The sequence below is a fragment of the Meleagris gallopavo genome, chromosome 22 (genome assembly GCF_905368555.1).
Source record: "Meleagris gallopavo chromosome 22, MGAL_WU_HG_1.1, whole genome shotgun sequence".
In the NCBI taxonomy this organism is placed as follows: Eukaryota; Metazoa; Chordata; class Aves; order Galliformes; family Phasianidae; genus Meleagris; species Meleagris gallopavo.
The window spans coordinates 5,158,930-5,186,262 of record NC_139425.1 but is presented as its reverse complement, the minus strand read 5'-3'; the positions used below and the strand labels follow the sequence as shown (position 1 = coordinate 5,186,262).

Genomic DNA, 27,333 nt, shown 5'->3' with positions numbered 1-27,333 from the left:
AATCTGGCCAGGCAGTCCTTTGTTTGCTCAAGGCCTTCCTTTTAGCTTCCTTTCTTCATGTTGAAGGGAAGCAGACATTTGAAGTCCATAATCCTGCTTTGGTCCTCAGAACATTGAGTAGCTCCTAGCTTACGTCATGCTTTCTCATCCCTTGCTTGAGCTGGCGCGACTTGCCTTCTTCTTCACCATCTCCAAGCAAACTCAAGCCTTCCGTCTCTACAATCCAGAGCAGCCATAAGCATCCTGCGGCAGTCCGCTCGGGGAGCCCTCACCTCTGGGCCACTTTGGCACTGGCGCAATCCTCCTGACACAGGGCACAAGTGACTCACTCAAGCCTCATCCACCAGCAACTAGGAAGCTAAAGGCATCCTGCACAGGGGAGCTCTCTGGCAACCCATGGCCATTTGTTTTCAGCAGATTGCCATGCACCAAAGCTGAGTAGTATTCTAAGGCACTGCTCATAACCCAACGCAAGACTGGAGAAGGCCAAAAGGAGCCGCCTCCAGCTGCCACATGAACAGCTACAATTCCTGCGAAGCATTTCAGCCTTCTACACTCTCTCTGCAGCCTAAGGGCGGACGGACTGCAAGGGAATGGCACTCTAGAGCAATCCGGCTCAAGTCCTAGCCATCCAGCTTCTTAGCGTGGCTCGAACTCGTTGGATGCCTTACAGCATGGCCAACACTTGCTCGCTGAAAACTCTCAAGGAGCATCTACAACGGAAAGATATCATTCTGCATGCCTGCAGTGTTCTTAAGTCATGAATTCCACTTTAGGCCTCTAGACTCCTTGCTATGCCACCAAGTCAACATGGCACAAAAGTCCAGTATTCTGAACTACACAAAACATCTCCCGGTGCACAGCTAGCTGCTTACTATAAAGTAAGGTCAAATGCATTGCAGAGACAACAGGCACTGTTCTCCCAGGCCTTCGCAGCACGTTACGAATCCATGGTTGCAGACATGGGATCAGTGATTCCATCACTGTAGCGCAGCCTGTGCCCTGCAGTGGCACCTACTGGCTGGCAACAGATGCTTAACGGCAGACTTCTGCGGGCCAAGCTAGGCACACCCTACGTCTGTCCACAGTGCTACAAAAGCAAGCGGAACTTCCTTAACTCGACAGATACGCTGCGGAATCTCACAGCTAGCGAATCTCTAATCAGATAACTGTGCCTAACCAGGGAGAATAGCAATCGTCCATTCAGACAACTTAACCACGGTACATACAAGAACCTAGCAACTAGCACGACAGAACTAAGCAACGCTTACAAAACAACGGACCATGCTGGCAAAACCTAAAACAGAAAGGAACCTCCTACCTGAACCAAATGCAAACGGATGCCTAACTAAAAAAGAATAATGCTCAGCCACTAACTAACAGAAAAATCAAAGAAAACCGGCACTGGGGCCCCAGAATTGGCTCAAGGGAGACAGTAGTCCACGCGTAATGGGGGCGGGGGCCGCCGGGTAAGGAGCACGCCTGGACCCGCGTGGCAGGGGCCGCGCCTCGCCGGCACGGTGGTGTGTCCAGGCCAGCTGGCCGACGATCCCCTCTCTCTCCGGAGGTGGATCCACCCCAGGGCTTCCAAGAGGGGTCCACCTCCTGGGCTCACGGTGGTGCACAGGGCCGGTGCGAGAAAGGTTCTCTTTTCATCTCGCTCCGCTTGATGGCAGAGGTCCCCCTCGCTCAGCTACGGGGCCCCCAGCTCTCCTTCCTATTAAAAGAGGGCAACTTCGCCCCTCCTCCTTGCCCTGACAGGACTGCCAGAGCTCTAAAGGCCGCTTGACCGGCGTTGCTACATGAACTTAGGTGACCTGGCAAATTAAAATGGCAGCCGCAGCTGGCACTGGCGCACCAGATGAGGGGAGCGGCTGGAGGACAGCTAGGCGCCACGTAGCAGGCCCTTGCGCCAGGAGGCGTCCTCCACGCAAAAAAGGGCCAGCCCGTCAAAAGGCCTGACTTTCTTGCACCCGCTCGCCCGCAACACGTCTTGCGGCTACGCACCACACGGGCCCAGTTGGCATCTCTAGCCAGCGCAGAACAGCCCTCCAGGGACCTACACGCCTCTCCTCGCCCAATGCTCGCTTCGTCAACCGGCCCTCTCTCAACTTGCCTGGCTGTTCAATCCCACAAGAATCGCCTTCAACATGTTGCTCAAAGGCAATCCGCAAGCGGCATTGCTCGGCACGGCCGGAGCTGACAGTTACGTGGCCCAGGCACGCTGCAAACTGTTCCAATACATGCCGAGGGCACTGAACTCGGGCGTTCAGACTACCAAGGCGCTTGCCCGCAACGAGGCCAACATTACGAGGCCGACTGAGGCTGGCCCCAGAAGCCGTTGAGTCAACAAAGAGTGTGGAGCTGCGACTGGCACGAGTTGCCGTCGGTGGGGTGCAGATCTGCTGGAGACGTCCAAGTGGCCCGGGGTCTGGCGTCAGTTGCAAGGCTTGCCTGCCTTGAAGCAGCTTCTGGGGCATGGAAGGTTGGCAGCAGAGGGAGCAAAAATCGTCTGACCAGGAGTACTGCCACAGCGGGCCTGGCAAGGGAGGCTGCGTAGAAACCGGGAGGTCAACAAACAGGTGCAGCCTGGCATCCTAGGGGAAAGCCAATACGGCGTCGGTTAGCTGCAAAGAGGCGAGGACGGGCGTATCCTTCTGCGCGTAGGCCATAGCGGCAGTGCCCTCGGGCAAAATCAATGGCGATTCTGGGTGCATAAGGCGGCGGTCGGGGGCATCGGCCCTTACTAGTGCCGTAAGGCTCATCTGAAGGTCGTCTGGGACCCGGAAAGCGGATTGGGGACAGCCCGGGGGATTGTGAAGGGCGGATCTCCCCTGAGGAATTCGAGTCCGGACGCTCGTGCCTGGAAAGAAACGGAGGGGGCCGATTCAGGTATTCGAGGTGTTCAGGCCAAGTCTGGGCACTTTTTCAGTGACCGCGGAGCCAGACCGGGGACGGTGGCTTGCTGCGGAGTTGGCCTAACCGTAGGGATCTCCTAGACCCTGAAGCCTGAAAGCTGCCAGGGGTCTCGAGGACTCCCCCGGGCCTCGCCGCCTGGACGCCACCTGCGCCTGGTCGGACCCGCCTTCCGAGGGCCTCAAGTCCCCGAGGCGCCCGCAGGAGCCCGCTCCCCCCGCAGGCGCCGCCCTGGCGCTGCCGGAGCCGACCCCACGTAACCTTCTGCCCGCCGGCCCAGGCACCGGGCGCGTGGGTCCCCGGCCGGCCTGCCGCCGCAAGCTACGGGCCTCTCCACCTGGACGGCGCCGCAAATGTCCCCTGCACCCTTCCCGGTGCCGGTCCCGTGCTCGGCGGCAGCCTCTCGCGTTGAGTCTGTCGCTTCCTCCTCCGTTGGCCCTCTCCCGGCCGTCTCCTCTCCTTCCTCCTTTCCCTCCTCTCTTTCCTTCCGTTCCCCGCCCTTTCGCTTTTGCCCGTATTCTTTCCCCGGCCCGCCCTCCTCCCGGCCCTGGCTTCCGCTCGTCACTTGCAAGGCGTGCGCCGGGCCTTGCGGCGGGACGGGCTTGCCGCTCCGTTGCCCTGGCGCCTGCCACCTCTTTCACCAGTCTGCCCCCTTGGCTTGCTCGGCTTCCTCCCTTTTCTGATTGCTAGCTCCGCTCTTTGCCTTGATTTCTTTCCTTCTCCCCATTTCCGCTCGGCTCTCCTTCCTGCCTTTCCCCTGCACCCCGTGCTCACTTGGAGCCGGCCACGTCCTTCTGTCAGGCGCTGTCCATGTTGCTCCCCCGTCCCCCCCCGCTGCCCTCCTTGCTCATCCCCTCAGCATCCTGCTCTCACCAGTGCCTGGGAGTACTCCCCTGCTGGTCAAGCTTAGTGCTTCGCTGCCTCATCAATCTGTCTTCCTTTGCCTTCCTGCTCCAAGCCCAAGCCCTCCTTTCTGCCGGAGCCCATCATCCGGTCTGCTTCGCGGAGAGCCGTCAAGCTCCCTGCCACGGCTTTCAACCCGCTGCACTCCTGGCTTCCCGTCTCTGCGCCATGAAACGCCGACCCCTCGCGTCAACCTGGCGTGGCCCAGCAACGCCCTAGACGACCACACCGGCGGCCAACCCGTTGACCATTGGCCCCAGCTGCAGAGCCGCCCGCTTGCCTGGCCACCCGGCACGTCCGCGCCCTCCCCTGCTGACCTGCGCCGTCTACGCCACCACGACCGACCCAAACCCTCGAAGCGGTGACGCTCTACACGGCTTCCCTCATTGCAGCCAGCTCCTGGCCCACCCGAGCGCCTGTCTCCGGCGCGAGGCCCCAGGCGAGAGCCAGCCAGGCCGGCAGGCCCACCGACCTGCTGCACCTTACGTAGCCCGTGCAGCCTGCTGAAGTGGCTACCCGACGCGCCTAATTAAACTGGGAACCACAGGCAGCAGGCATGGGCTCGGCCAGAAGGCCTCGAGCACCTACCACCCGGCCTGCCCAAGAAGGTGAGCCTTGCAGCGAAGAGCGCAGCACGGTCTTGCTCCCTCTCCTGAGCTCTGGGCCAGCTTCACTGCAGCAGCTCCGGTCATCCCGCCCCTGCCACCGCTGGCTTCACTAACGCCACCCACTTGAACCTCCGGTCACGCTGGTCTGAGGCCACGGTCCGTCGCCCTCTCTGCCATCCCGCAACGCAACTCCATGCTGTAGGGCTGAAAGAGCCATCACGAAGACACTCCGTCAAGTCTGAAGGGAGCCGACATCCGAAGCGTCGTCCGGCATCGGACATGTCAAGGCTGTCGTAAGCACTTACGCTAACCCTTCCGTCTTTTGTCCTCATCTGGATGCTGCTGCTCTCCATGCTGAAGGCCGTTGCTGTCTCCCAGGCACCAGGTCATTCAACATTAAAGTGGCATTTTAACTTGATGGCTCTCTTTGCAGACTAGGATTGGGGTTTGCTGCCTGCGAAATGGTGTTGATGGAAGTAAGAAAACCTACTTTTCCCAAATGGCCCCATTTGGAAACTCTACGCTCGCAGGCAATCAGCAGGTGCCTCTGACGGCAAGGCCACAAGCAACGCTGAGTACGAAAGCCGACGTAAGTTAGTCACCACTGGTCCATCAGGACAGCCACACGGAAGGCAGGCACAAATCGCACTCTCAGCAGCCGGGACGCACCTAGCTACGTACAATTGTTCCTTCTGCCTTTTTGGACTTTCTTACTTCTCTCAAACACCTCCGTCTTTGCTCGACTGGCCGATTCTGGCAACACTACAATAGTCGAAACGTTCAGAATCTGCTCTCCACTCCATACTTGCGATTCGGGCGATATCTCAGCATAGCGAACACTCTCTAGCTGTTCAGGAGTCTCTACGTCAAGGGACAAGAGGAATCCTACAGCACCCCACGCTTCTCCTGCAGCAAGACCCGCCTAAGTAAAGGACGCTCTGAACATTTGCTCCACCCCTATCAAGGACAAGACGCATCGGAAAGCTACACAAAAACTTCCCGGGCAACAAGGCAGAACTCTTTCGTTTAACCTATATAATATACTCACCATTTCATGCAGCTTTTCTGATTGACTTGCGTTTGCCACACAGCCACTGTTAGGCACTGGAGATGTGCTCACACTGCTTCAGGCGGCAACGGTACTCTGAGGCGGAACTACTGCAGAGCCAGCGCAGCCTGATTGCTCAAACGTGCTCCAGGCCAACTTAGCCCACTCAGATGTCCTCGAGTGCACGAGTCCAAGGGAATTCCACTAATGAAGCCGCCGACTCCGTTGCCAGCGCATCGTTCGCAATAATCAGAGGTGACTAGCAGCATAACTCACGTTGACAGGACAATCACTCAGCCATTACCAGGAACTATGCTAACTTAAATTCACGGAACATTCCTCACTCTAAATATAGCTAAACGGACTTGCCTAACCTAAAAACAAACCACTGAACATGCTAAACAACTCAACGTAACAACTCCTCAAACTAACAAATGTAGAAATCAACAAACACCAGGCACTGGCACAGAGACTTGCAAGAGAGAGGGTTCCCGAGCCCCAGGACAGGGGGGGGTTCCTCGCACGGCTAAGGTGCCGGCGCGGCCACAGGAGTGCTGTCGACACCAAGCGGGGCTGCGTGGTGCCTGCGCTGCGGGGATCCCCAGCTCCGGGAGGGATCCACCTCATGGGCTCCTCCAGGGGATCCACCCAAGGCCATGTGCTCAAAGACAGGACGCCAACATGAAACTCTATTTCATTCGTCCTCCTAATGGTCAAGGGGCCCTCCTCACTCGCTACTGGGCCCCCAGCTCTCTTCTTTAAAAAGGAACCTTCCCCTGCTCTCTTTGCCCGAATGGCTGCAAGCCAAGGAGGGCGGCTTGCCGGGGCAGCGGTGACAAGGTGACAGCGTGACTGGGGAGGTCTACGGCGCCGCACTGCTGGCAGGCGTTCCACAGGGAGGGGGGGGGACAGGGCACGGGACGGCAGCTAGAGGCCATCCCTTGCCCAGGGCACCCTTCTCTCGGCACAGAGGCCACGGGGACCGGCCCGACAAAGGGCCCTCACTCCTTCCCCCTCCGTCCTCCACACGGATCTTTTGGGGCTGGACACAGCACAACCCTGTTCTGGGCTCTCCTGAGTCGGCGCCTCCCACAGCACGCCCAAAGTGGACCGACTACGCCCTTCCTGCAGGCCAAGCTCGCTTGCCGCGTTCGCATCCGCGCCTCTTCTTGCGCCCCTGGCTGCGATTCAACCATCTAGTATAGGCCAGTGAAGTTGTTACAATCACTCTGACTCAAATTCCACACCCGCGCACAGCTGGCACAACACGGGGCCACGCGGCACCGATCTCCGTGGGGACCCACGGACGCATAACAAAGCAGGCAGAAACGTGACGTCTCCTGACTGAGGCAACCTTAAAATCTCTCCCCCCCCCCAAGCCAGCCCAGCTCAGTCCCAATCACAGCTTTTCCCGGCTGCCCGCAAGACTGAAGCCATAGGTTAAAATGGTGCTGAACAAGGCTGCTGCTGCAGCCGGGCGCCGTTGTGCAGGTCTGTTGACCGTACTATTCCCCATGGTTGCTGGGCAGCTTGTCAAACCTCGCAATCCTTGATGCAGCAGTGGCCACCTGGCTGCTGATAGAAGTTGGGAGCATTACGACCTCGGCGCGGCACAGCAACGGAAGGAGAGCAGGTAGACGTGAGGTTCAGAACAAGTGACTGCACCTAGGAGAAAGTGCAGCACCAAGAGGCGGGCGCGCTGTGCGTTGCCAGGGAGGGCCCTGGGCATGCATGTAGGGTAGGAGCGGCGGCAGGCTGGCACACCAATGGCTCTGGGGTGCTAACGCGTGGCACATGTAGCAGCTGTCCCCGGCATTGCTGGAGGCCTCATGAGTCAGACAGTGCCTGAGGGAGCCGGACATCCAAGAAGGGATCTTTGAAGGGTCAGGTGCACAGGAGGTGAGGCCGGGATTACCCTGAAGCAGGGAGTAGGGTTGCCTGAGGAGGCACGTAGGGCTGACCGGTAAGTTATGTGCGCATAGGGTTGGCCAGTTAGCTTTTCGGGAGGGCGAGAGGGGAACAGGACGTGCAGCAGGAGGTTGGGACCTCGTAAAACTGTCCGGGTGAGGGTCCGGGCTGAAGGCCGCCGGGGGGTTGGGACCTCCTGCTTAGTCTGCCTGGACCTACTTGATCGTGTCACGGGCTCTCGGAGGGGGGTTGGTTGTGGTCCAGGTGCTCCAACTACATGGTGAACCTCTTTGAGCTCCCACCAGGCCAAAGCCCAGTCGATGCCCATAAGCCGGGCTGGGCCTGTCAATCTCGGGGTCGCCACCCTGAGGCCCAACTCCTCCGCCTCCCCGGGGAAGCGCCCCCGGCCCCTTTTCTTTTCTTTCCTCTTCTGCTCTCTTCTCTACTTTTAATTTCTTTTCTTTTTTCCTTTCCTCTTCCTTTTTTGCCCTTTCTCTTACCTCTTCCTTTCCTGTCTTTTCCTCGCTTCTCTTTTCTCTTCCTTCCCTTTTCTCTTCCCGTTTCCCTTTTTCTTTCCTTTCCTGTCTTATTTTCTTCTCCTCCGTTCCCCTCCCCTCCCCTCCTTCCGTTTTCTTCCAGTCCACGCTCAGTATGCAGACCTCCAATGGACGTGCCTGGAGAAGATCATCTACGCAGGCAATAAACGGCTTGTGCTGTGCTTCGCTGCTTTGTGCTCTTGAAAGACTCTGATTTGTTTTGCCCTTTCCTAACCCCGAAGTATCAGGAGGGCCCGGCTGGCTTTGCTGCGGAGCCTTATCATCCCCGAGTCTGAAGACTTGGGGGAAAAGCCCAGCAGCTACGTAGCTGCCAAGGGAAGATTTCATGCCCTGGCCTTCATACAGCCCGGCTCTCCCCGCTCTGCTCTGCGCTCCTGGCATCATCCCCTGCAGCCCCCGTGCTGCGACAAACACGAGCGGGGCGCGGGCCCAACGCCCTCCCTGCTGCACGCCCTCCCACATCCCCATGTGCTGCACCCACACCAGCTGCCCCAGCCCCGCAGCCCTCCCTCCTGCAGGCAGCGCAGCCCCAGGCACCGGGCTGGGCCTCAGCCCCGAGGAGCTGCTGGAGCTGACTCAGCCCCCGCTGGATCCAGACCCAAACCTAAGACGCAGTGACCACTCATAAATACTTGGTTTCCCTCCTTTGCAGCCAGCTCCTTGGCTGCACACAGCCCGACAGTCCGCTCTTTCCTCTCCGGCAGTGCAGCAGCCAGGCAGGCAGGCAGGCAGGCAGGCAGGCAGGCAGCAGAAGGCAGTGCCTTGTAGCACGCTGTACCGAGACCCCGTGCAGGCTTCTCCGTGGAAGGAGGAAGACGCCGACGCGCCAATTGAAAATGGCAGACAGACACTCTCGACGTGCAGCCTCTCCTCTTTCGGGCTCCGGCTCAGCAACGTGCCCTCGCAGCACCCTGACACTCAACACGCGGCGCTGCCCAAAACGCGCTTGAAGCCATTGCAGCTGAAGCAGCGCAGCACGGCTCGCTGCCCTCCCGGCTCTCGCCTGAGCTCTGGGCCCGAGGCGCGTTCACCTGCAGCCCTCCCGCTGCCCTCTCCTCCTGCCCCACTGCCAGCGCTGCTCTTCACACCGGCCCACCCACACTTGAACTCCTCGCGGCTCAACGGGAGGCTGACGTGCAGGCCACGGCTGCTGCCCGCAGGTGCAGCTGGCCTTCCCAGGGCAAACAGGAACACTCAGTGCTACGGAGGGCTGAAAGAGCCATCAGGGAAGAGAGACAAGCTCAAGGGGCTGAGTGCAGGGACACCTTTCTTCCTCGCGCGCTGCTTCCTCTCCTTTTCGTTCTCTCAGGCCTCGGAGAGCAAGGTGATGCTCACAGTCTGTCGCTAGCACTTACGCGCTGGCTGAAAGGCCACCACTTGGGAAGACCAACACGGAAACGCGGGAAAAGCAGCTCAGTCTCCACGGAGGGACGTGAAGCTGACCGGTTCATCGCCCTGCCACAGCCAGCCCAAGCCAGGGATGCTTTGACCAGCTACTGAAAGAGGCAGCACCAGGTTTAAAAGCTTTGTTTCCCTTTTATTTTCAACTATGGGATTTGGGTTGTATTTAGCATACGTTTCAGCAGAAAATCAAAGAGGTTGGATGTGGCTAATTACTAAAGACATACGGTAAGTTCACCTAATAATCAACAGTTGGAAACAGGTATCGAGCTGCAGGACCCTGAAGAATACAGCGTCCCCAGCTCTTGCCATACATGAAATCTGGCACAGGCAAAGTCCTCTTTGCTTGTAACGCATCAGAAGGCCTTCCCCTTCCAGCTTCCTTAGTTCCTCTCCAATGTCCATGAAAGGGAAAGCACGACCATGCCAGAAAAGCGGACCGTACAGTCCGTTGCCTTTGGTGCCCCTCTCAGGAAGCAGTCCTTGGAGGCTTATCGCTCAAGCCCTTACCGTTTCTTTTTGCTTTCCTTCTTGGCTTTCTTGCTTAGCTGTGCAGCACTTGCCTTTGCTTTCTTCACCGTCTCCCAAGTCTTAGACTCCAAGCCGTCCGAGTCCTACAAGAATCAATTCAGAAAGAGTCAGGCAACTTTCTAGCAATTGGCTGGCAGCTCGCTTTGGGAGCTCAAGTCACCTGACTGGGCAGCTTTGGGTGCCACTGCTGGAAATTGCCTTCCTGACATCAGGGCACAACAGAAACTCCACCTCTATCTTGTTCCCAAAAGTCCCACGCTAACTACAGTCTAAAGGCCTCTCCTGCAAGGCAGTCCCTGCACAGGGGGACGCCCTGCCTGGCACCCCATAGGCCACAGCAACAGCAGCAGCAGCAGCAGCAGCAGCAGCAGGACGGTAAGATGAGCTTGCACCTCAAGGCTCCTTGCGTGCCATCAGGAACAGCACGCACACGGAAGGAAGGACAGAACAAACTGCGGCACTCTCAGCAATGCCGGGGCACGCTACCGTAGGCAACAGCTACCAATTGTTCCCTCCCAGCCTATTTTCTCAGCATTTCTATCAATCTCTCTCAAACACAGCGCTACTTACTGTCTTTGGGGACTTGGAAACTGGCAGGATTATGGCCAACACGCAGAGAAGCTGGAAAACGGCTCCAAAGAAGAGTCCGTAGCGCAGCACGTTCTCCATTAGCGTGGGCTCAGGGATCTCAGGTGGCGAGAAATGCACTTCAGCAGCCATAGCGCACACAGCCTGCTGCTCTGCTGCTCTCAAGGAGGCTGCTTTCTACAAGGGGGAAAAGAGAGTCATCATTCCTAGCATGCACTCCCACGGTGTTACTTCCTGCTAGCAAGAATTCCCAGCCTAACTTAGAGGCGAGCTCTGAAGACATCCTTGGTCTTCCGACCCAATAACAAAGAGGGGCACAAAACTTGCATTTCGGGAAAAGCTTAACAGGCAAAAATAAACTTCTCCCCGAGGCTGATCACACATGCATGACGACTGTCTTATTAGTATTAACGGTAATGTTATTAATACCATTACAGGTACACATTTTCATGCACCTTTTGTACGTATGTGCTCACGGCCTTGCTGCTGCTGTGCACGCACAAAGCCCATCTGTTGAGGACACTGGGATGAGCTGTGCTTCACCAACACTGCTTCAGCGCACGCCTAAGCGGTGCTTACTCTGAAGTAAGGCACACCTACCTGGCAGTGGCCACGCAGGATGCCTCAGACACAGGCACGGACTGTTCTCCCGAGGCCCAACTTCAGGCCACAGCCACTCACGCTCTGTTCCTCGATGGTCTGCAACAGAAAAGTCACAAGGCGGAAATTCCATTAATCGAAGATGCCGTCGGACCTCCGTGCCCAGGCCAGTCGCACTCGTGTCTTCGCATGATAAATCAGACGTGTGCTTACCGAGGGAGCACTGCTAACTTCCACTTGACAGGAGCAATCTACCCCCAGCTCTAAAATACGAACAGGAACCTATGCCTAACTCTAAAATACGAACAGGAACCTATGCCTAACTCTAAAACTCTAAAACACGAACAGGAACCTATGCCTAACTCTAAAACTCTAAAATACAAACAGGAACCTATGCCTAACACTAAAATACAAACAGTAATCTACTCCTAACACTACAACTAAACTTAACAGAAAAATCAACAAGAAAACCAGGCACTGGGGGCCCGCAGAACTTGGCTCGAAGGAGGAGCAGGTGTTAACTAATGCCACCCAGCTAATGCTGGGGGCGGGGGCCGCGCAGCGGGTAAGGAGCCGAGCGCCTGGACCAGCGACGGTGGAGCTGTGACAGCGCCAATGCGGGGCCTGGCACGGTGGTGTGGTGCCAGGCCAGCTGTGCCGCAGGCGGATCCACCTCCATGGGCTCCTCCGGAGGTGGATCCACCTCCATGGGCTCCTCCAGAGGTGGATCCACCTCCATGGGCTCCACGGTGGTGGTCACAGCGCCGGTCCAGGCGCGATGGAAACGGACTCTCTTTTCATTCGTCCTCCGCTTGATGGTCAAGGCGGGCCCCCTCCTCCTCTTCGCTACTGGGGCCCCCAGCTCTCTCTTCCTATTGAAAAGAGGGCAACCTTCGCCCCTCGCTCTCTTTGCTCCTGACATGGCTGCCAGAGCTCTCAGAGGCGAGTGCGTTGGCCGGGGCAGCGGTGACCAAGGTGACAGCTGTGACTGGCAAAGGTTCTAAAATGGCAGCCGCACTGCTGGCACTGGCGTTCCACACAGGATGAGGAGGGGGCTGGAGGACAGGGCACGGGACGGCAGCTAGAAGGCACTCCCTGTGCCCAGCGGGCAGCCCTTCTCTCCGGCAAGCAAGAGGCCACGGAGGAGCCGGCCCCGACAAAAGGGCCCTCAGCCTCCTTCACCCTCTCCGTTCCTCCACAACGGAATCTTTTGGGGCTGGGACACGCAGCACACAACGCCATGTTCTGGGCTCTCCTGAGCTCAGCGCCAACAACAGCACGCTCCAAAGTGGACCTGACTACGCCCGCCTCCTGGCAGACACAAGCTCTGCTTGCCGCGTTCGCATCCAGCGCCTCTTCTTGCGCCCCATGGCTGGCGATTCAACCATTCCCTACAATAAATACGGCCAGCTGAAAGTTGATTACAATCACTCTGACTCAATTCCACACCCGCGCACAATGCTGGCACATACACGGGGCCACGCCGGCTCACCGATCCTCCGTGGGGACCCACGGCACAGCATCAACAAAGCAGGCAGAAATGTGACGTGCTCCTGACTGACGGCACTCTTAAAATCTCTCTCCCCCTCCCCCCAGTCTACCAAGGCAGCAGCTCCCAAGCAACAGGCGCAGTCACAGACAACTTCACACCTGGCTTGTCCCGCTAAGGGACGGCCACAGGAAGCACATCTTTACAAACAGTGAGGTGGCTCGAGAACTGGCTGACTGGCAGAGCGCAGAGGGTCGTCGTTGGTGGCGCAGAGTCTGGCTGGAGACCTGTAACCAGTGCTGTCCCCCAGGGGTCTGTGCTGGGTCCGCTCTTGTTCAACACCTTCATCAATGACCTTGATGAGGGGACAGTGGCCACCCTCGGCAAGTTTGCTGATGCTACGAAGTTGGGAGCATTGGCTGACACGCCTGAAGGCTGTGCTGCCATTCAGCGAGACCTGGACAGGCTGGAGAGCTGGGCAGTAAGAAACCGGATGAGGTTCAACAAAAGCAAGTGTACAGTCTTGCACCTAGGGAGGAATAATTGCATGCACCAATACAGGCTGGGGGATGAGCTGCTGCAGAGGAGCTCTGCAGAGAGGGACCTGGGCGTCCTGGTGGACGACAGGTTGGCCATGAGCCGGCAGTGTGCCCTCGTGGCCAAAAACGCCAATGGCATTCTGGGGTGCATTAAAAAGAGCGTGGCCAGCAGGTCGACGGAGGTGATCCTCCCCCTCTACTCTGCCCTGGTAAGGCCTCATCTGGAGTACTGTGTCCACTTCTGGGCTCCCCGGTACAAAAAAGACAGGGATCTCTTGGAAAGAGTCCAGCGGAGGGCCACAGAGATGGTGAAGGGCCTGGAGCATCTCCCCCATGAAGAAAGGCCGAGTGAACTGGGTCTGTTTAGTCTTGAGAAAAGAAGACTGAGAGGGGACCTGATCCAGGTTTATACATTTCTGAGGTGTGGCGGCCATAGCGGTGAGGCCAGTCTCTTTTCAGTGGTACGTGGAGACAGGACGAGGGGAAACGGACATCAGCTGCAGCATAGGAAGTTTGGCTCGAATGTGCGTAAGAACTTCTTCACGGGGAGGGTGACGGAGCGCTGGAACAGGCTGCCCAGGGGGGTTGTGGAGTCTCCTTCTCTGGAGACATTCGAGTCTCGCCTGGACGCCTACCTGTGCGACCTGGTGTAGGGAACCTGCTTTGGCGGGGGGGTTGGTCTCGATGGTCTCCAGAGGTCCCTTCCAACCCCTACAATTCTGTGAAACCTTCTTTCAGCTCCACACCCTCGGGCCAACACAGCACCCGGGCGCGTTGCTCCATTCCTCGCCCGGGCCTTGCCGCCTACAACTCCCTACGGGGACTCCTCCTTCACACCCCTGAAACGCCCACAAAGCTCCACACTCGCACGGCCTTCCCTCACAGGAAGCTGCCCCCCGGCCCCCGCCGCACTCGGCGGCAGCGCACGCATCGCCTCCGCGTGCCGGCAGCACCGCCAGCTCCTCCCCCGAGCGCCCCTCGATGCCCCCGCGCCGAGGCCCGACCCCGTTCCCAGCACAGAGCCCGCTCCTCCCGGCCCCGCTCACCGGCCCGCCGCCGCCATGCCGCGCTGCCCCGGAAGTGCTGTCCGCCGGCACGAAGCACTTCCTGCCCCGGCCCCGGCAACCGCCTGCGGCGTCACGTTGCGAAGGGCGGCCTGGGGGCGGCCGGGGCCTGGAGGGGGGGAGGGGGAGCTGGGGGGGGCCGCTGCCGGATTCCTCTCGGATGGCGACGGCGCCGCGCAACTTGTCCTCTTTCCCTTTCTTCCCCTTTTCTTCTCTTCTATTTTCCCTTTTCCTTTTTATTCTTCTTATGCTTTTTTCTCTACTTTTAATTTCTTTTCTCTTTTCCTTTCCTCGTGCTTTTTTCCCCTTTCTGTCTCCCCCTTCCCTTTTCCTTTCCTTTCTTTGCTTTCTTTTCTTTTTCCTTTCTTTTGTTAATAAGGTGTAACATTTATATTAAGAGAATTTTCTGCACTCTTACCAAGCACTTGAGTGCTATGGGTGTTAACTGAATCAATTTTCAAGGTTTGATCGTTTGCATTTCAAGCCTTTAATCATTTTTTTTGTTTGTGTTGAATTTATAAAATTCTACAGCCTACTGGAGAATCTGTATGCTCGTGAGTTATAGAGGACTAAGACACTTCACTAAGCATTTCCTGTGGCATAATTATTCTACGTAAATAATTAGCAGTGCTTTCTGTACACAAGATGACGAATGGATCAACCCAGAGCTCAGGAAAGGCAATAAATCCTGTCACCATACTAACACAGCCCACTGAGGACACGAATACACAGAGGATAGAGGTGCAAGAGGAGAAAGTGAATGGCAAGGGAGATCCTATCAGTTTGGTTAGTGTGGCCAGGTTAAATCACTTCCAGTACTCCCAGTACCCTGAACTGGGTAGTGCCACTGTCCACTTACACCTCCTCGTGGTTTGAAGGCCAAGGGGAAAGTACACATTTAGACTGCAAACTGTACACGTTCCAGGTTAAAGCTCTTCCTTTCTCCTCCTCTGCACCTGCAAAAATGGCAGTACCTATTTTAAGAAGAAATAAACAGCTGAAATTTTCAGCTTTTACACAGCTCCTACCCAATCCCCCCACCACCAGCCTCCCGCAGATCATCTAACCTAGCAGCAATGCCAGGATCTGTGCAAGAGATGCCGCCTTTGAACTGCAAGCAGGTGGTGCCATCAGTCCACTCCAGCTGCACGCCTTTCACCTGCACCACACCAAGCCATGCATTTGCACTGATTTTGAGATGATAAAAAGGACAGCTATTTGAAGGTGTAGGCTGGTTGAATTGCTTTCCAAAGCCTCTGAGATCTGAGTGGGTTTCAAAGCTAACACTGATTCAACAAGCAGAAATGGCAATTGTGTCAGCACATAATTCTAAGCAGACAGAGCTCAGATGTGAAGTCTTCCTCTGAATTCAAATCATCATCAGCTTTTTTTTTTTTTTTTTTCTAACTTTCTTCTGTGGGTTGCATTGCAGTATTCCCTACAAGTCTCAGCAGCAAGTCCATACACTGCACACACACCATAAACTTGTGCACCGATATCTTTTCATCCTCAGGCTGTAGATTATTATTCATGCAAGAAAAGATGAGTCTAATTACTTCTGTTTTTTTGTTTGTTTGTTTGTTTTTTCAGTCCTTACTGGAAACAAATCCTTCCTCACTCCCACTCTGTAAACTATTTTACTTTTTTGATACCAGTAACACATCTTACTCAAACCCTGTTTTTTTTCAGCAGAAGCTTTCAAATCTTTGTTTGGAACACAGGGTCCTCAGGAGAGGCATCAGCAGCTGAGGGACCTCAGTGCACCTGGACACCATGAACCAGGGACCGGGGTAGAATTAAGGCCAGCTCTCCTTGTTCCTTGACTTTAGCTGTACTGTCCTGTGTAACCTTCCAGGTGAGGCTCCTTTCCAAACTGAAATGAAGGTGGAAAACCAAAGATGCGGTCACTGCTGACATCTGAGCTCTGTTTATCAGTGAGGAAGAGGAAGGAGCTTGTATTTAGAGCTCGAAGTTCAGGAGCCAATAACTCTCAGCTGTCTGTAACATACTGACATCTGGCTGAAAGTCTTGGCAGTTCACTTGGGCAGTGCTGCAATGCTCCTGCTGCTCTTGGAGGAGATAAACAGAGCCAGACAGGTGCCGGCTCTATAAATGGTTTGCACCCACAGAGCACATCAGGCCTCCTGACAGATACGTATCCTGCAGGCTGATGCCATTTGTTCCATTGTAGTCTCGGTGATACGGTGATGTTTGAAGATTAAGTAGGCTTTTCAAGCAGGCTTTTAACTCTCTGAGACAGTCCTTTCTAATAGCACATTCTTGTACATTTTGAATTAGGGATTTATTTTCTCTATTTTTATCTGATCCCTTGCTTCAGACTCATTTTCATAGTCTAATCTGTGATCTCACCCAGAAGGACCTTTTTCAGGAGATAATTTTGATAATTGTTTGTATTCAGGTTCCTACCAATTTGAATTCCTCAAGGGAAAATTCTCCCCAGGAAATCTATTGGTGTTCAAAGGGTCGGCTTTGGAGGCTCTGAAGATCCACATCTCAACATTTTATCTTTCCAAGACGGAGAAACCAAGACTTGCATAATTTTCTAATGGCAAGTCTTACAATTTTGGGTTCTCCATTTCTTCCTTTTGAAGTAACTGTAAGTCTGATCAAACCTGGTCTTTTTCATCTCATTTTGTTTGTTTTCTTGCCTCAGAAATTATCGCATTTTTCCAAAGAACTTTGGAACAAAAGGTACCGTTTATGCGTGGATAATGGACAGTGTATTAAATGACTGATGGTCACCTTAATTAGATCTAAGATGCCTTAGGTCTACCATGTGGGATAAGACATTTGAACTAAAAGATGTACCATGCTACCCATAAGGTGACAAAGTTAGACCAAAACTATAACTCAGTCTTTTCGGTCTGTTGCATCTAATGTAATGTTAGGGCACTTGTGATAAACTCATCACCACCACACTTCTTGAGTGAAAGAAGACCATAGGAAACAGTTCTGTGTGGCTCTAAGAGCAATGGGGAGGCAGCAGCCACTGCCCGTGACATTTTGGAGAAGTGCAGAAACATTTTTGACAGTTAAGAACTGGGGATGATTTCTTTCTTGTCATTTGATGGGTTACTTCTTACTGTCATTAAGTTCAGCCTCCCAAGGTGAGTAGGACCACTTCACACGCTGCTCAGCTTATCTGGAGCTGTGTGCTACGCACTTGGAACAGATGGGTGATTTTTTTAAAGCACGGCATGGAGTCTGGAGGAGGTAAAGCTATGAGGAAATCAATATCTGGGAAATTGCTGCAGGATCCTAACATTGTGTCCTTCATCAGCAAAGGACCAGCAGTGAAATATAACTACCTGTCCTGTGCCTCACCCAGGATGGTCACATCTACATAGATATGACTCCAAAATCCAGCAAAAGATACCTGTGGTGGCCTGTACATGGCCATAGACTCTGTTGCTCTACACCAATGTAGGGTTAGGAAGAAAAGGCAGCTATCCACTGTGGGAAGGCACCAAAGCAGGAAAATAATATATAATAAAACCAAGACAGGAAATCCTGGGGACAGAACAGCTGCTCTGTTCATACTATTGGGGAACTCCTAAGCTGTTTTTACCCAATAGAGCCTGGAGGGCTTTTAGAAATTTCTGCTGCCTCCCACAGTTGACCTGGTCACAAAGAGCTTTTTGTTGTGAGGCCTTCTTGGGTCCAGCTGTGCATGACAGAAGCCCAGTCCAAGCAGAACAGGGAAACCCCTACCACCACAGAGATTTTTACATAGCCTTCTTTGACAGCAGCTCACTTAAGATATAAATGTAGATTATAGCCCTCATAATCCAAGCTGGGCAGCAGGCAGCTATAAAGAAATCAATTATCGACTGATTCCCTTTGAACTGAGAGATATTGCCCTGTATCTTACAGCAGCTCTGTGTAAGGCAGTGGGCCAGGCAGATCGAGAATTAGCTCAAAAACAATCTATAGGATAATATCTTGGAACAGCACTGGCTCTCAACTGGTTTAACAGTGTGGTCTGATTCATCTGTGCAGCCAGCGTAGCACCAAGACAGTGGAAGAAAAATAAGCCACGCTGAAAAATTGGTGCACCTGGCCTCACACATCAGAGAACATGAACAGATTGTTTCAAAAATACAGACAAAAATCCTTTTCCAGTTGCAGAAACAGGGCACAGGAGTGTGCATCAGTACAGCAGTTTTGGAAAACCCTGCTCTGTGCTATCCAAGAATACCTTTCTCCAGTGTCCAGAGTAAGGATGATGCACATCTGTCTGCCTGATCTTACAGCAGACCCTCTCCCCATGGGCGGGCTGATACCACTTCTCACAGCTGTAAGGGAAGCAGCAGTTCTCACTTCTCTTCATGGAGCTGTTTTGTTTTTGAATTGTATCGGAAGTTCTCTGGTCAGCTGCTTACTTGAGGGCCAACTCCAGCTCCTGCTTTGCTCCTTTCAACCCTTCTTGATCTCTTAGGGAAGTTGCCTGGCACTGATTTACACCAGAGGGAATGCGAGCCCCCAGGGCATGTCGAGACTGGAGGTTACGGTCTAGGTACAGAGTGACTGTTGTTTAATCCTTTGTAGATTTGGCATTCTGAGCTCACTCACACCTCGCTGCTCGCTGGGTTACTGCTTACCAAGACCTTCCAGTCACTGCTCCACTAAGAAGCAAGCCTCAGTGACAATGCCAATTGCTTTGCAAGAAGCAAAGGGGCAGTGGAGTTGGACCAACACTGACCACTTGGATCTCCTGCACACTCCAGCTGCATTGCTCTTCCCTGCACTTGGCCTCTGCCAGCAGCAGCTGTGCTGAGTGCAAGGTGATGGCGTCCTGCAGTAGGCAGAGATGAGTCACTCACTGCTGACACTTCCACCCAGCACCAAGGTGTGCAACCCCAAGAGGGGAAGGTCTGGGTCTCTATCAGTTCTGGGCATTGTACAGTCAGCACTGAAAACAGGCAGAACTCATGCTTTTTACCTCTTCTGAATGGTCCCAGCCTTCCCAGTGTCCCAGCTATGTGTCCTTTTTAATGGGGGGTTTCACTCCTTGCTCCAGCAATGACAGCAACTGCCAGCATGCAACCCTCCAGGGAAGACATCTGCCTTTTGGCAGAGCACACAAGCAGAGCAGGGCTTCCCAGCCGCCGTGAGCCTGATGTGAAGCTGCTGTGTTTGTGAGGGACTGAAGCATGAACTGCCCCGCTGGTGCTAGCAGATGTGAGCGACAAAGGAGGAGGAGGAAAACACTGATAATCAAAGAAAAAGAAAATATCAAAGAGTTAACCCCCCTGAGCAGGCAGCCTGAGGAACTATTAATGGTTAACTTTCTTTTATCGTTGGGTAGGAGGAAGAAATGCAATTGCAAAGGGAAAGATAAGTTTACTTTACTAAGCAAATCTGTCAATTACTCTGCCAGATTATCATTGTTGTTATTTGCTTTTCCCTCTCCGAATGATAAAAAGAAAACACGCAAATAACCCTAAACCATAGTCATACTCCCTCCCTGCACACACACAAAAAAGAGGATGCTAAACACAGCCTTTGAAACCCATGAGGATAATTGATGCTGTGACGCGCAGAAGCCCACAGGACTCCCGGGGAGCACAGGTATAAGAGGAGGAGCGCACCTCCCCGGCAGGCAGAGGACAGCTGGGGGCAGGTCTGTGTGCTCCCTGCTCAGTGGGGTTCTGGGTTGGTGCAGGGGACGGCTCCGCAGCGCTCACAGACAGAGGAGAAGTCGTTCCCCTGTTGCAGACACATCTGAGCAGGAGCTGATCCAGGAAGGGCTCGTTTTGAGGGAACGGTAAGTACGGGTCTCTGCATGTGGGCTCACCAAGATAATTCCTATTTGGAAATCAGAGGCAATTAAACTACACTGAAATGCAATCTAAGCTCGCATTGCTAATTAGCTTTGCTGGATGTAATACCCTTTGTATCGTATGGGATTCTTTTGTATGAAGTTAGAGAAGGAAACAGTAACTGAACTATTGGATAAGTGCAAAGCAGTACAGTAATAATACAGGGGAGCCTTGTAAAACTGCCGAGCAGTCACTAAATGAAGCAGAGATTTGTTCTTTTGCTATATCCGTGCAAATTCCTTTTGAAAAATGAATGCCATTCTTACTCACCGATCAGCAAAGTTGTGTTTGTGCCCAAATGAAGTGTGAGCAGGAATGCAACAGCGTGTTCCAGTAACACAGAGCCAGCTGTGAGGCAGTGAGCCACTTCAAATAAAATATAGTGTTAGAAAAGCAGAAATCCTGGTATAAAAGTCTGAACTTCACAAAGCAGCAGGCGCAATAGAAGCTCCATTTCATCTCTGCAGTGGTATTTTTGAGACCGATCAGGTAAGATTTTGGGAGTCACAGTTATCAATCTCTCCCAACATCATTCTCACAAACGTTGCTGTGTTAACGCTGCACAGGATGGAATGGAGCTACGGTGCTTTATCTGTTGGAATGGTGCTAAAAGCTCTTCGCCTTAAAGCGGAATTTATTCATCATTTTTATCCACATGCTGCCAGAACAGAAAAGAAAGGCAAAATTCTCACCTCGGGAGAATATGAAGGTGTCACAGCTTTGCAAAGCTGTCATCTGCCCATGTGCAGGGTGATGCTTAAATCCTCTTTTCTGAAACAGCAGGCACTTGTGAGGAGAGGCTGAAAGGCTTTAGGCTCCTTCCCAGAGGAGACAGACATACCCGAAAAAGCTGAAGGGATAAGAGGCTGATGGCAGCAAGGGGAGAAAAGGCAAAGCAAGATGGGAAGAAAGGTGAAACAAAACAAAATAATCACACAAAAAGCAGAGAAAGAAGAAAGAATCTCAAAGGGACAAAAAGTGGCTCTGGAAGAAAATCCAGCACAGGCAATCAAGGCTGCATCCTAGAAAGAAAAAAGGGAAGCGGACAACATTGTGTGAGACCTTCTTCTCACTTACATCGATATTTCACTTCTCAGCTCACATAGTGGCTTTTCTTGGAACTGTATATGTCTCCTGGTTGGCATGTTCTTTAGATGCTGGTGCCATGGTCTCCTGGTACCCTCCAACACATATAGTGTAATCAGAAAGTCTGATCTGGAATTTGTCTTTGAGCTATTTAAGGGAGAGAGGCATGAGAGCGACATGCTTTTCCAAGCTCAAATAAAAGATAAAAAAATAATAGAAATCCAGACCAGGAGTCCTGTGTCTTTCAGTCACCTTTTTTGCTGCTTCTGGGCATTCCTTGACCATCCAAGGGTGAAGCCCTCCTTAGAGCACGTTTGGAGGAAGGATGTCCTCCTGCACCCAGCTCTGCTCAAATCAGGGCTGTTGGCACTGCTGAACAGGGTCCAGAATGAGGAAGGGTTGCACTAAGGAACCCCAATTCATAGTGTACCACTGTGCCCACTGGTTGCCACTCAGCTCACTGCCCCTCGTCCTGTTACAATTCCATGCTCTGGGCAGCGTGCTCACTTGCACACACACACCCCACACCAGTGCTTAGAGAAACCTCCCCATGCTATTCAGTTTGCACTCAGGTGAGCGTGGGCAGCTGTACCTGTGCAACGAAGCAGTGCTCACTGCTGACATTTTCCATCAGAGCTGCCTCCTGCCAGCACCATCCATAAAATCCACTGCTTGGAAGGTTTACTGGGGAAATTAGAAGCCCAATCAAACCCTTTCCATTTGGAAATGGCTCTTGTTGCAATACAGCATTGTTAAACATTTGGAAGTTTCTTCTCTTCCCCCCTAAAAAAATGAACTTTTCTCTTTTATGGAGATCAAACATCTTTCTGCTCTTTTCTTGTGTAAAATAACACAGCTGAACAAGGAAACTATGTTTTAAAGATCTCCATCCACATTCTGCTTTCTTAAAGAATCTTTTTTGAGCTAAAGATCAATTGCTTTTGATCAAAACCGAGGAATGATGTTATGAAATATTCTCCCACCGTCTCTTGCTTCCAGTAACAAAAGCATTGAGTTCACCTGCTGGTGGTGTGCAACCTCGGGTGATTCTTTGCTTTGAGTCATCTATCGGGGATGCTGGACACACAGCCAGCCTCAGGATGCAAGACACTGCAGTGTTTGTCTCCAGCACACACTGATGGTGCAGTCCATCCTGCTTTCAGCTAAGTTCTGAGAGCTGCACGGGTGTCTCTTATTGGTGGAGAGGGGGCTCCTCTGGGCATAGCTGGGCAGGAGAGGTCGTGGGGAGCACGATGGAGGTTGTTGTGCAGTGATGTGGGCTGGTTGGGAGGCTGCTCTGGGCAACTTGTGCCACTGACTCACTGCTCCATGTTTCAGGTGACTGCAAAGGGTGGAAGATGCTGGATAAGGCCACCCTGTTCCTGTTCCTGCATTTAGTTGCAAGCTCCATCTCCTTTCCTCTCTACCCAGCTCTCAGGTAAGATGTTGAATGTTTCACCCATACTGTAACTCTCTGCCTCACCTCTGACCTTGTGCAAAATGAGCACATGTCAAATTAAGCTTGCCAGACCTTCTGAAAACTATTGGTGAGCATGTCTTTACTCTGGCTTCATTTTTTGGGAATGCTGCTAGTTTACGGGTGGTTTTCCAAGAAGGCAGACATTTAATGTGGAATATTTCAGCCCAGCAGTTGGTTTTGGCATTGAACGTTCTGTCCTATAAAGGGAAATCTAGCCATCTCCAGAGCAGCCAGCACCACCAGCTCCATCACCGACTGAAATTTGTGCCTGAAAGCTACCTGCACTGAAATTAGATTCAGTATGGGAACTCAACAGCTGCTAATTAATATCTCAAGTATCTCCTTACCAACTGAGAAAAGTTACTATTACTTCCTACCATTACAAATTGATGGATGTACAAAACTGGGCATAGGGCTCCGTAAAGTAGATTTGTAATGTCTCATAGAAAATGCTTTAGACTTGTGCTAAAGCCGTGGCACAACCATGCCACAATTGCTAGACATTGCTGGAAGCTCAGAGAGGGGAAAATGTATTTGGGGAAGCTTCACCAATTGCCTTTTCACTGCCTCAGGGCAGTTTCTGAATGGGAAGAGCGATGTACAAAACTAACATTACTGAAAAGGTAGGGTAAGAAAAAGGAGAAAGAAAGAAAAAGCAGAATGCAGAGTAATGCTCAAGATGACCAATCCCTGGCTGGCATTTGAGCACGTTTCATAGCACACTTTGGGTTTTTCTTGAAGGTACAGCCCAGGACCTGTTACTGGCAAGTCTGTGAACTTCCATCTCCTGGACCACAGCCTGCTGCAGAGCTATAGTCCCTCAGCAGAGGAACAGGAAGAGGAGGGTTTGTTAACAGACCCCACTGAGAAAAGGTTTGTACCTCACCTCTCAGCTCCGCTGCAGCACTTCTAGAGGGAGCACTGTCTTTCAGCAAGCTCTGGAAACCCACAGCATGGCTAGCAGAGCTTCTCCTTTCCACTCCTGCCAGGAGACAAGGGATGGTTGGTCGTCTTAAAAACAATTCATCCTTGCTGCACTGAAGACCCTGCATATGGTTTATGCTTCCCTAACCCATGGATTTTCTGTAGCCTGTATCCAGGCACAGGCTGGAGAGCTGCCCAAGGCTCACCCTGTGTCTGGGACAGGGGTGTCCCAAAAAATAACAGTGCTGCTGTAGAGCACAGGAACTTCCCACTCCCAGCTCAGCCCTCTCCCAGTCTGGTTCTTCCTCTTCCCATCGTTCCTTGATGTTCCACTTCTTAGTTGTTCCAGTACAAATATTGATCAAAAGATTTATTTTGCTTTGCCATCCTGTCAGGGCCAAACTGTCCCATATCTTTTTACCCTCCAACACTAACTCAGTTCAATATTCAGTGTATTCACCTGTCACTGATCTCAGCAGTTACCTCTGGTGTATTAAGACATGTGAAGCACCCAGGCTGACCATGGGCTCGCTGAGCACAGCTGTTCCTGTCTTCCCCCCAGGATGCAGCGCCACGCTGATGCCATATTCACCGACAACTACCGCAAATTCCTGGGGCAGATTTCTGCTCGCAAATTCTTACAGACCATCATTGGCAAGCGACTCAGGTAAGGCATGGGGGGTCTGCTGTCCTTGGGGACAGTGCTTTGCTGATTACATTTTATGCATGTAGCAGAAATAGCTGCCTTCTACTGCAACAGAAGCAATCTTTCCTGCTGCTCTGCACCCAAAAGGACACCCTGCATCCCCACTTCTAAGATGCCTCTAATCGCAATGATTACCAAGCAGCCTAATTAATCCTTCCCTCCAAGCCTATCAGTGTCACATCAACTGAGAGCTCTACCGCATGAGCAACATGCAGCAGCCTTTGCAGACTGACAACTGCAACCATCATTCACTGGAAGGAAACACCTATTGTTATGCTGTTATTCCAGGCCTGTTTGAACACAGAAAACTGCATATCAGCACTAGGGTAGCTTTGCTTAGATAGATAAGCCCAACTAGGCAGATGCAAGCCAGCTCTGGGCAAATGCAGCTGTGCTCTCTCAGGGAGAACAGAACAGCCCCAGGCCCAGCAGGCTCTCTGCCATGCTGCTCACACAGAGCCACCATCTGAGCAACGGACTGAAAGCACCTCTCACACAGATCTGTTTCTCATCTTCGCACGACAGAAACAGTGAGAGCAGTCCAGGAGAAGGGGTGCACGAGCTCCTGACAAGGCGCCAGTCAGACAGCATCCTGATGGACAGCCGTTACCACCAGCAGATGGTTCTGAGGGACTTCTTGGGAGCCATGCTGCAGCATCAAAGGTAGGTGGGAGCCATCTTGTTATCTGCTCGCTGCAGGGATGAGACAAGGCCCTTTTTGCTGTCTGGTAAACATGAAGCAGAAGTGAAGCTACTGGACTAGGTGCTCTTTCAGATACATCCAGGGAAAGAATAAATCTCCTACCTGTATGCACAAGCCCACTCCTGGGCAGGTGGGGTGCAGGTAAGGCACAGTTCTGGCCAGCCTGCAGCACTAGCACCTCCCTGTGCTGCTTCCTTACATCTAAAGCTCAGCAGCACCTCCTCACACTGCCTCCTCACATCCAGAGTTCAGCCAAATACCAGGGGGTAAAAAAAAAATAAAAATAATCTTGATCCCAGTTAAGGCATGATTCATCCTACTCTGTTCTTTCACAGGCCTCAGGATGTGACCAACAGTCGGTTAGTGGGGTTTCCCAGCACCCTGGCTAAGTTCATGTAAATATTTTTCCCTTTTTCGTCTCCCCCTGCTCTGGTGAGTACCATCCCCTGGGCAATTCTGTAAGCACAGCACCCAACACATGGCTGGATGGTTCTGCCTTGGCAAAGTCAGCTGCCGCTGCTGTTCGCACAGGACAGAGCGTTTGTTGCAATTTCAGGGGAAAAAACTCCCAGTGAGCTTTGTTAAATATCAATACCCATTAGTCTGAACAGATGCCACGAGTGCTGTGAAGACCTAGGCACATGTTTCCCCAGAATAACACCTGGTCTGACTGCTCCAGCACTAACCCACAGGCACAGCTCTTACTGCAGATCTATCAGCAAACCCAGCAGAATTCCAGTGCCCACTGATGCAGCTGGGAACAGGCTCACAGCAGCCGTAAGCAACCTCATAAAGCTGAGGCACTGAGTATCAAGTCCAGGGTAGAAGCAAACAAAATTCTGCTGGGGAGCAGAACCTACCTTTAGATGCCCAGAACATTTCAGGTTTTCCCCCTCGGTGCACTGAATGGGAAATGAAGCCTCACAATGTTATGTACTCCCCAGTCCTAAAATTAGTCATCTGAAACTAGAAATATGCTCTAAACCTTGACAGCCCCGTGGGACTGAGTGTCCCCAGATAGGCCATTGCTGCTACCACCTTCGTTCACACAAATGTGTTTTCCTTTATGCAGCAATCCCATCTTATTCCTCTGTCTCAGAAATTAAGTCTGCCTAACCATAGTCAGCATATATGAAGCAGTGTGAAGAGATTTGTGTGAATATTATGCAGAAAGGGGCTGTGGGCAGCAGGGAAAGACCAGAACGGTACGAAAGAAATGATGCCCATGGATACACTGGAAAGCGTGACGTTTTGGCATCTTGCTTAAACCTGTGCTGGGGGTTCTTCCCATAAGTAAGATGAGCCAAAAAAATACTCAAAAAAGGGGGGAAAAAAAAGTCTGCACGTGCTCACCAATAGCTTTTCCTTAATTCTCTTTACCTCCTGCTTCTGTCCAGAACGATTCAGAGCTCGTGGATCTAACTGTACAGTAAGCCATTCACAGCAATGAAGACATTCCTGGAGGTGACCAGCTGGAGACTGATGCATACACTCCTCAAATCTGCTGAAAGGAATGCAGTTCTGATGCACTACTTCATTTACTTGTCTTTACTATTTAATTCCCCTCTCTAAACACTGGTTTGTGTAGTGAATCAGAAAAAAACCACCAAACCTCTGTGGTTTAACCTCAGGCTGCTAGAATAACCAGTGCACTTGTAATCCTGGAGACATTAATTACTAATTAAAGTTTTCAGATCATAAAGCGCAGCAAAATTTCTGCCAAATCATCACTCTGCTTGAGGGCACAATTAATACACACAAGGCCACCAAAAAGCACCTCTGGGCAATTCAGTGAACTGCTTACAGCCTCCTCTAAACAGATGCTGATGGCACAACCACCCACAGTTCAGCACAGGGTGAGGTCAGACATGAATCCACACGTTTGCCACCCATCACAAACACTGCTGTGGGCTGTTTGCTCCTGGATAGAGCTCTGGCAGCAAAATTGAATATACAAAGCTGGTTATAAGCAGTCGCTGATCAGCCTCAAGGTGTTTAAACCAAAGCTACAGCTTTGCTCTGCAAGAGTTAAGATCTCTGTGCATCAGATTGGGCTGACACTGTTTTAATTCAACGTGCCGTGCAGTGGCTCTGAAGTCCACCATGGCTGTAGGGTTACAGCAGTAAATGTAAGTGATAGTGCAAACAAGTTATTAGGACAGCAATCTCTCACACAGCGACTTCCTTCCCTGTCACCCTTCTACTGTTTGTGTAATATTTATGTCTTCTGAAATGTAAATAATGTCAGGATGGGGTCTGCACTCCCATCATTAGCAGGGAATAAAAGTTGTTCTAAATAAACCTGTTCAACAGCAGGTCAAGATGACTCTTTGTCTGTTGAGACACTAACCTTTTGATTGTGGGCACACAATGGAACACAGCACTCAAGGAGAGCTGGCGGGAGCACAGAATACAACTCAGAGCTGTGCTCACAAAGGA

At 52.4% G+C, this 27,333-nt stretch overlaps 2 protein-coding genes and 1 pseudogene across 3 annotated transcripts; 1 reads left to right on the top strand and 2 right to left on the bottom strand.

Moving 5' to 3' along the window:
- Positions 1-9,456: 9,456 nt before the first annotated feature.
- On the bottom strand, positions 9,457-14,287 carry LOC104916615 (protein MANBAL-like). The gene is made up of 4 exons (XM_085241718.1): positions 14,135-14,287; positions 11,061-11,159; positions 10,443-10,637; positions 9,457-9,955 (listed from the first exon to the last, which is right to left on the bottom strand). Exons 3-4 carry the CDS (start codon positions 10,590-10,592, stop codon positions 9,848-9,850), a joined length of 258 nt encoding a protein of 85 aa, XP_085097844.1. The 5' UTR covers positions 10,593-10,637; positions 11,061-11,159; positions 14,135-14,287; the 3' UTR covers positions 9,457-9,847.
- Positions 11,061-12,440, bottom strand: LOC146542951 (uncharacterized; annotated as a pseudogene). The gene is made up of 2 exons (XR_014887789.1): positions 11,413-12,440; positions 11,061-11,342 (listed from the first exon to the last, which is right to left on the bottom strand). The product of XR_014887789.1 is annotated as an uncharacterized LOC146542951 (transcript).
- A 5,522-nt stretch (positions 14,288-19,809) lies between the features above and the next one.
- On the top strand, positions 19,810-27,284 carry GHRH (growth hormone releasing hormone). The gene is made up of 7 exons (XM_003211954.5): positions 19,810-19,940; positions 22,420-22,519; positions 23,303-23,434; positions 24,048-24,152; positions 24,717-24,854; positions 25,230-25,326; positions 26,292-27,284. The coding sequence occupies exons 2-6, from the start codon at positions 22,440-22,442 to the stop codon at positions 25,291-25,293; spliced, it is 519 nt and encodes a 172-aa protein (XP_003212002.1). The 5' UTR covers positions 19,810-19,940; positions 22,420-22,439; the 3' UTR covers positions 25,294-25,326; positions 26,292-27,284.
- The last annotated feature ends 49 nt before the right edge of the window (positions 27,285-27,333 follow it).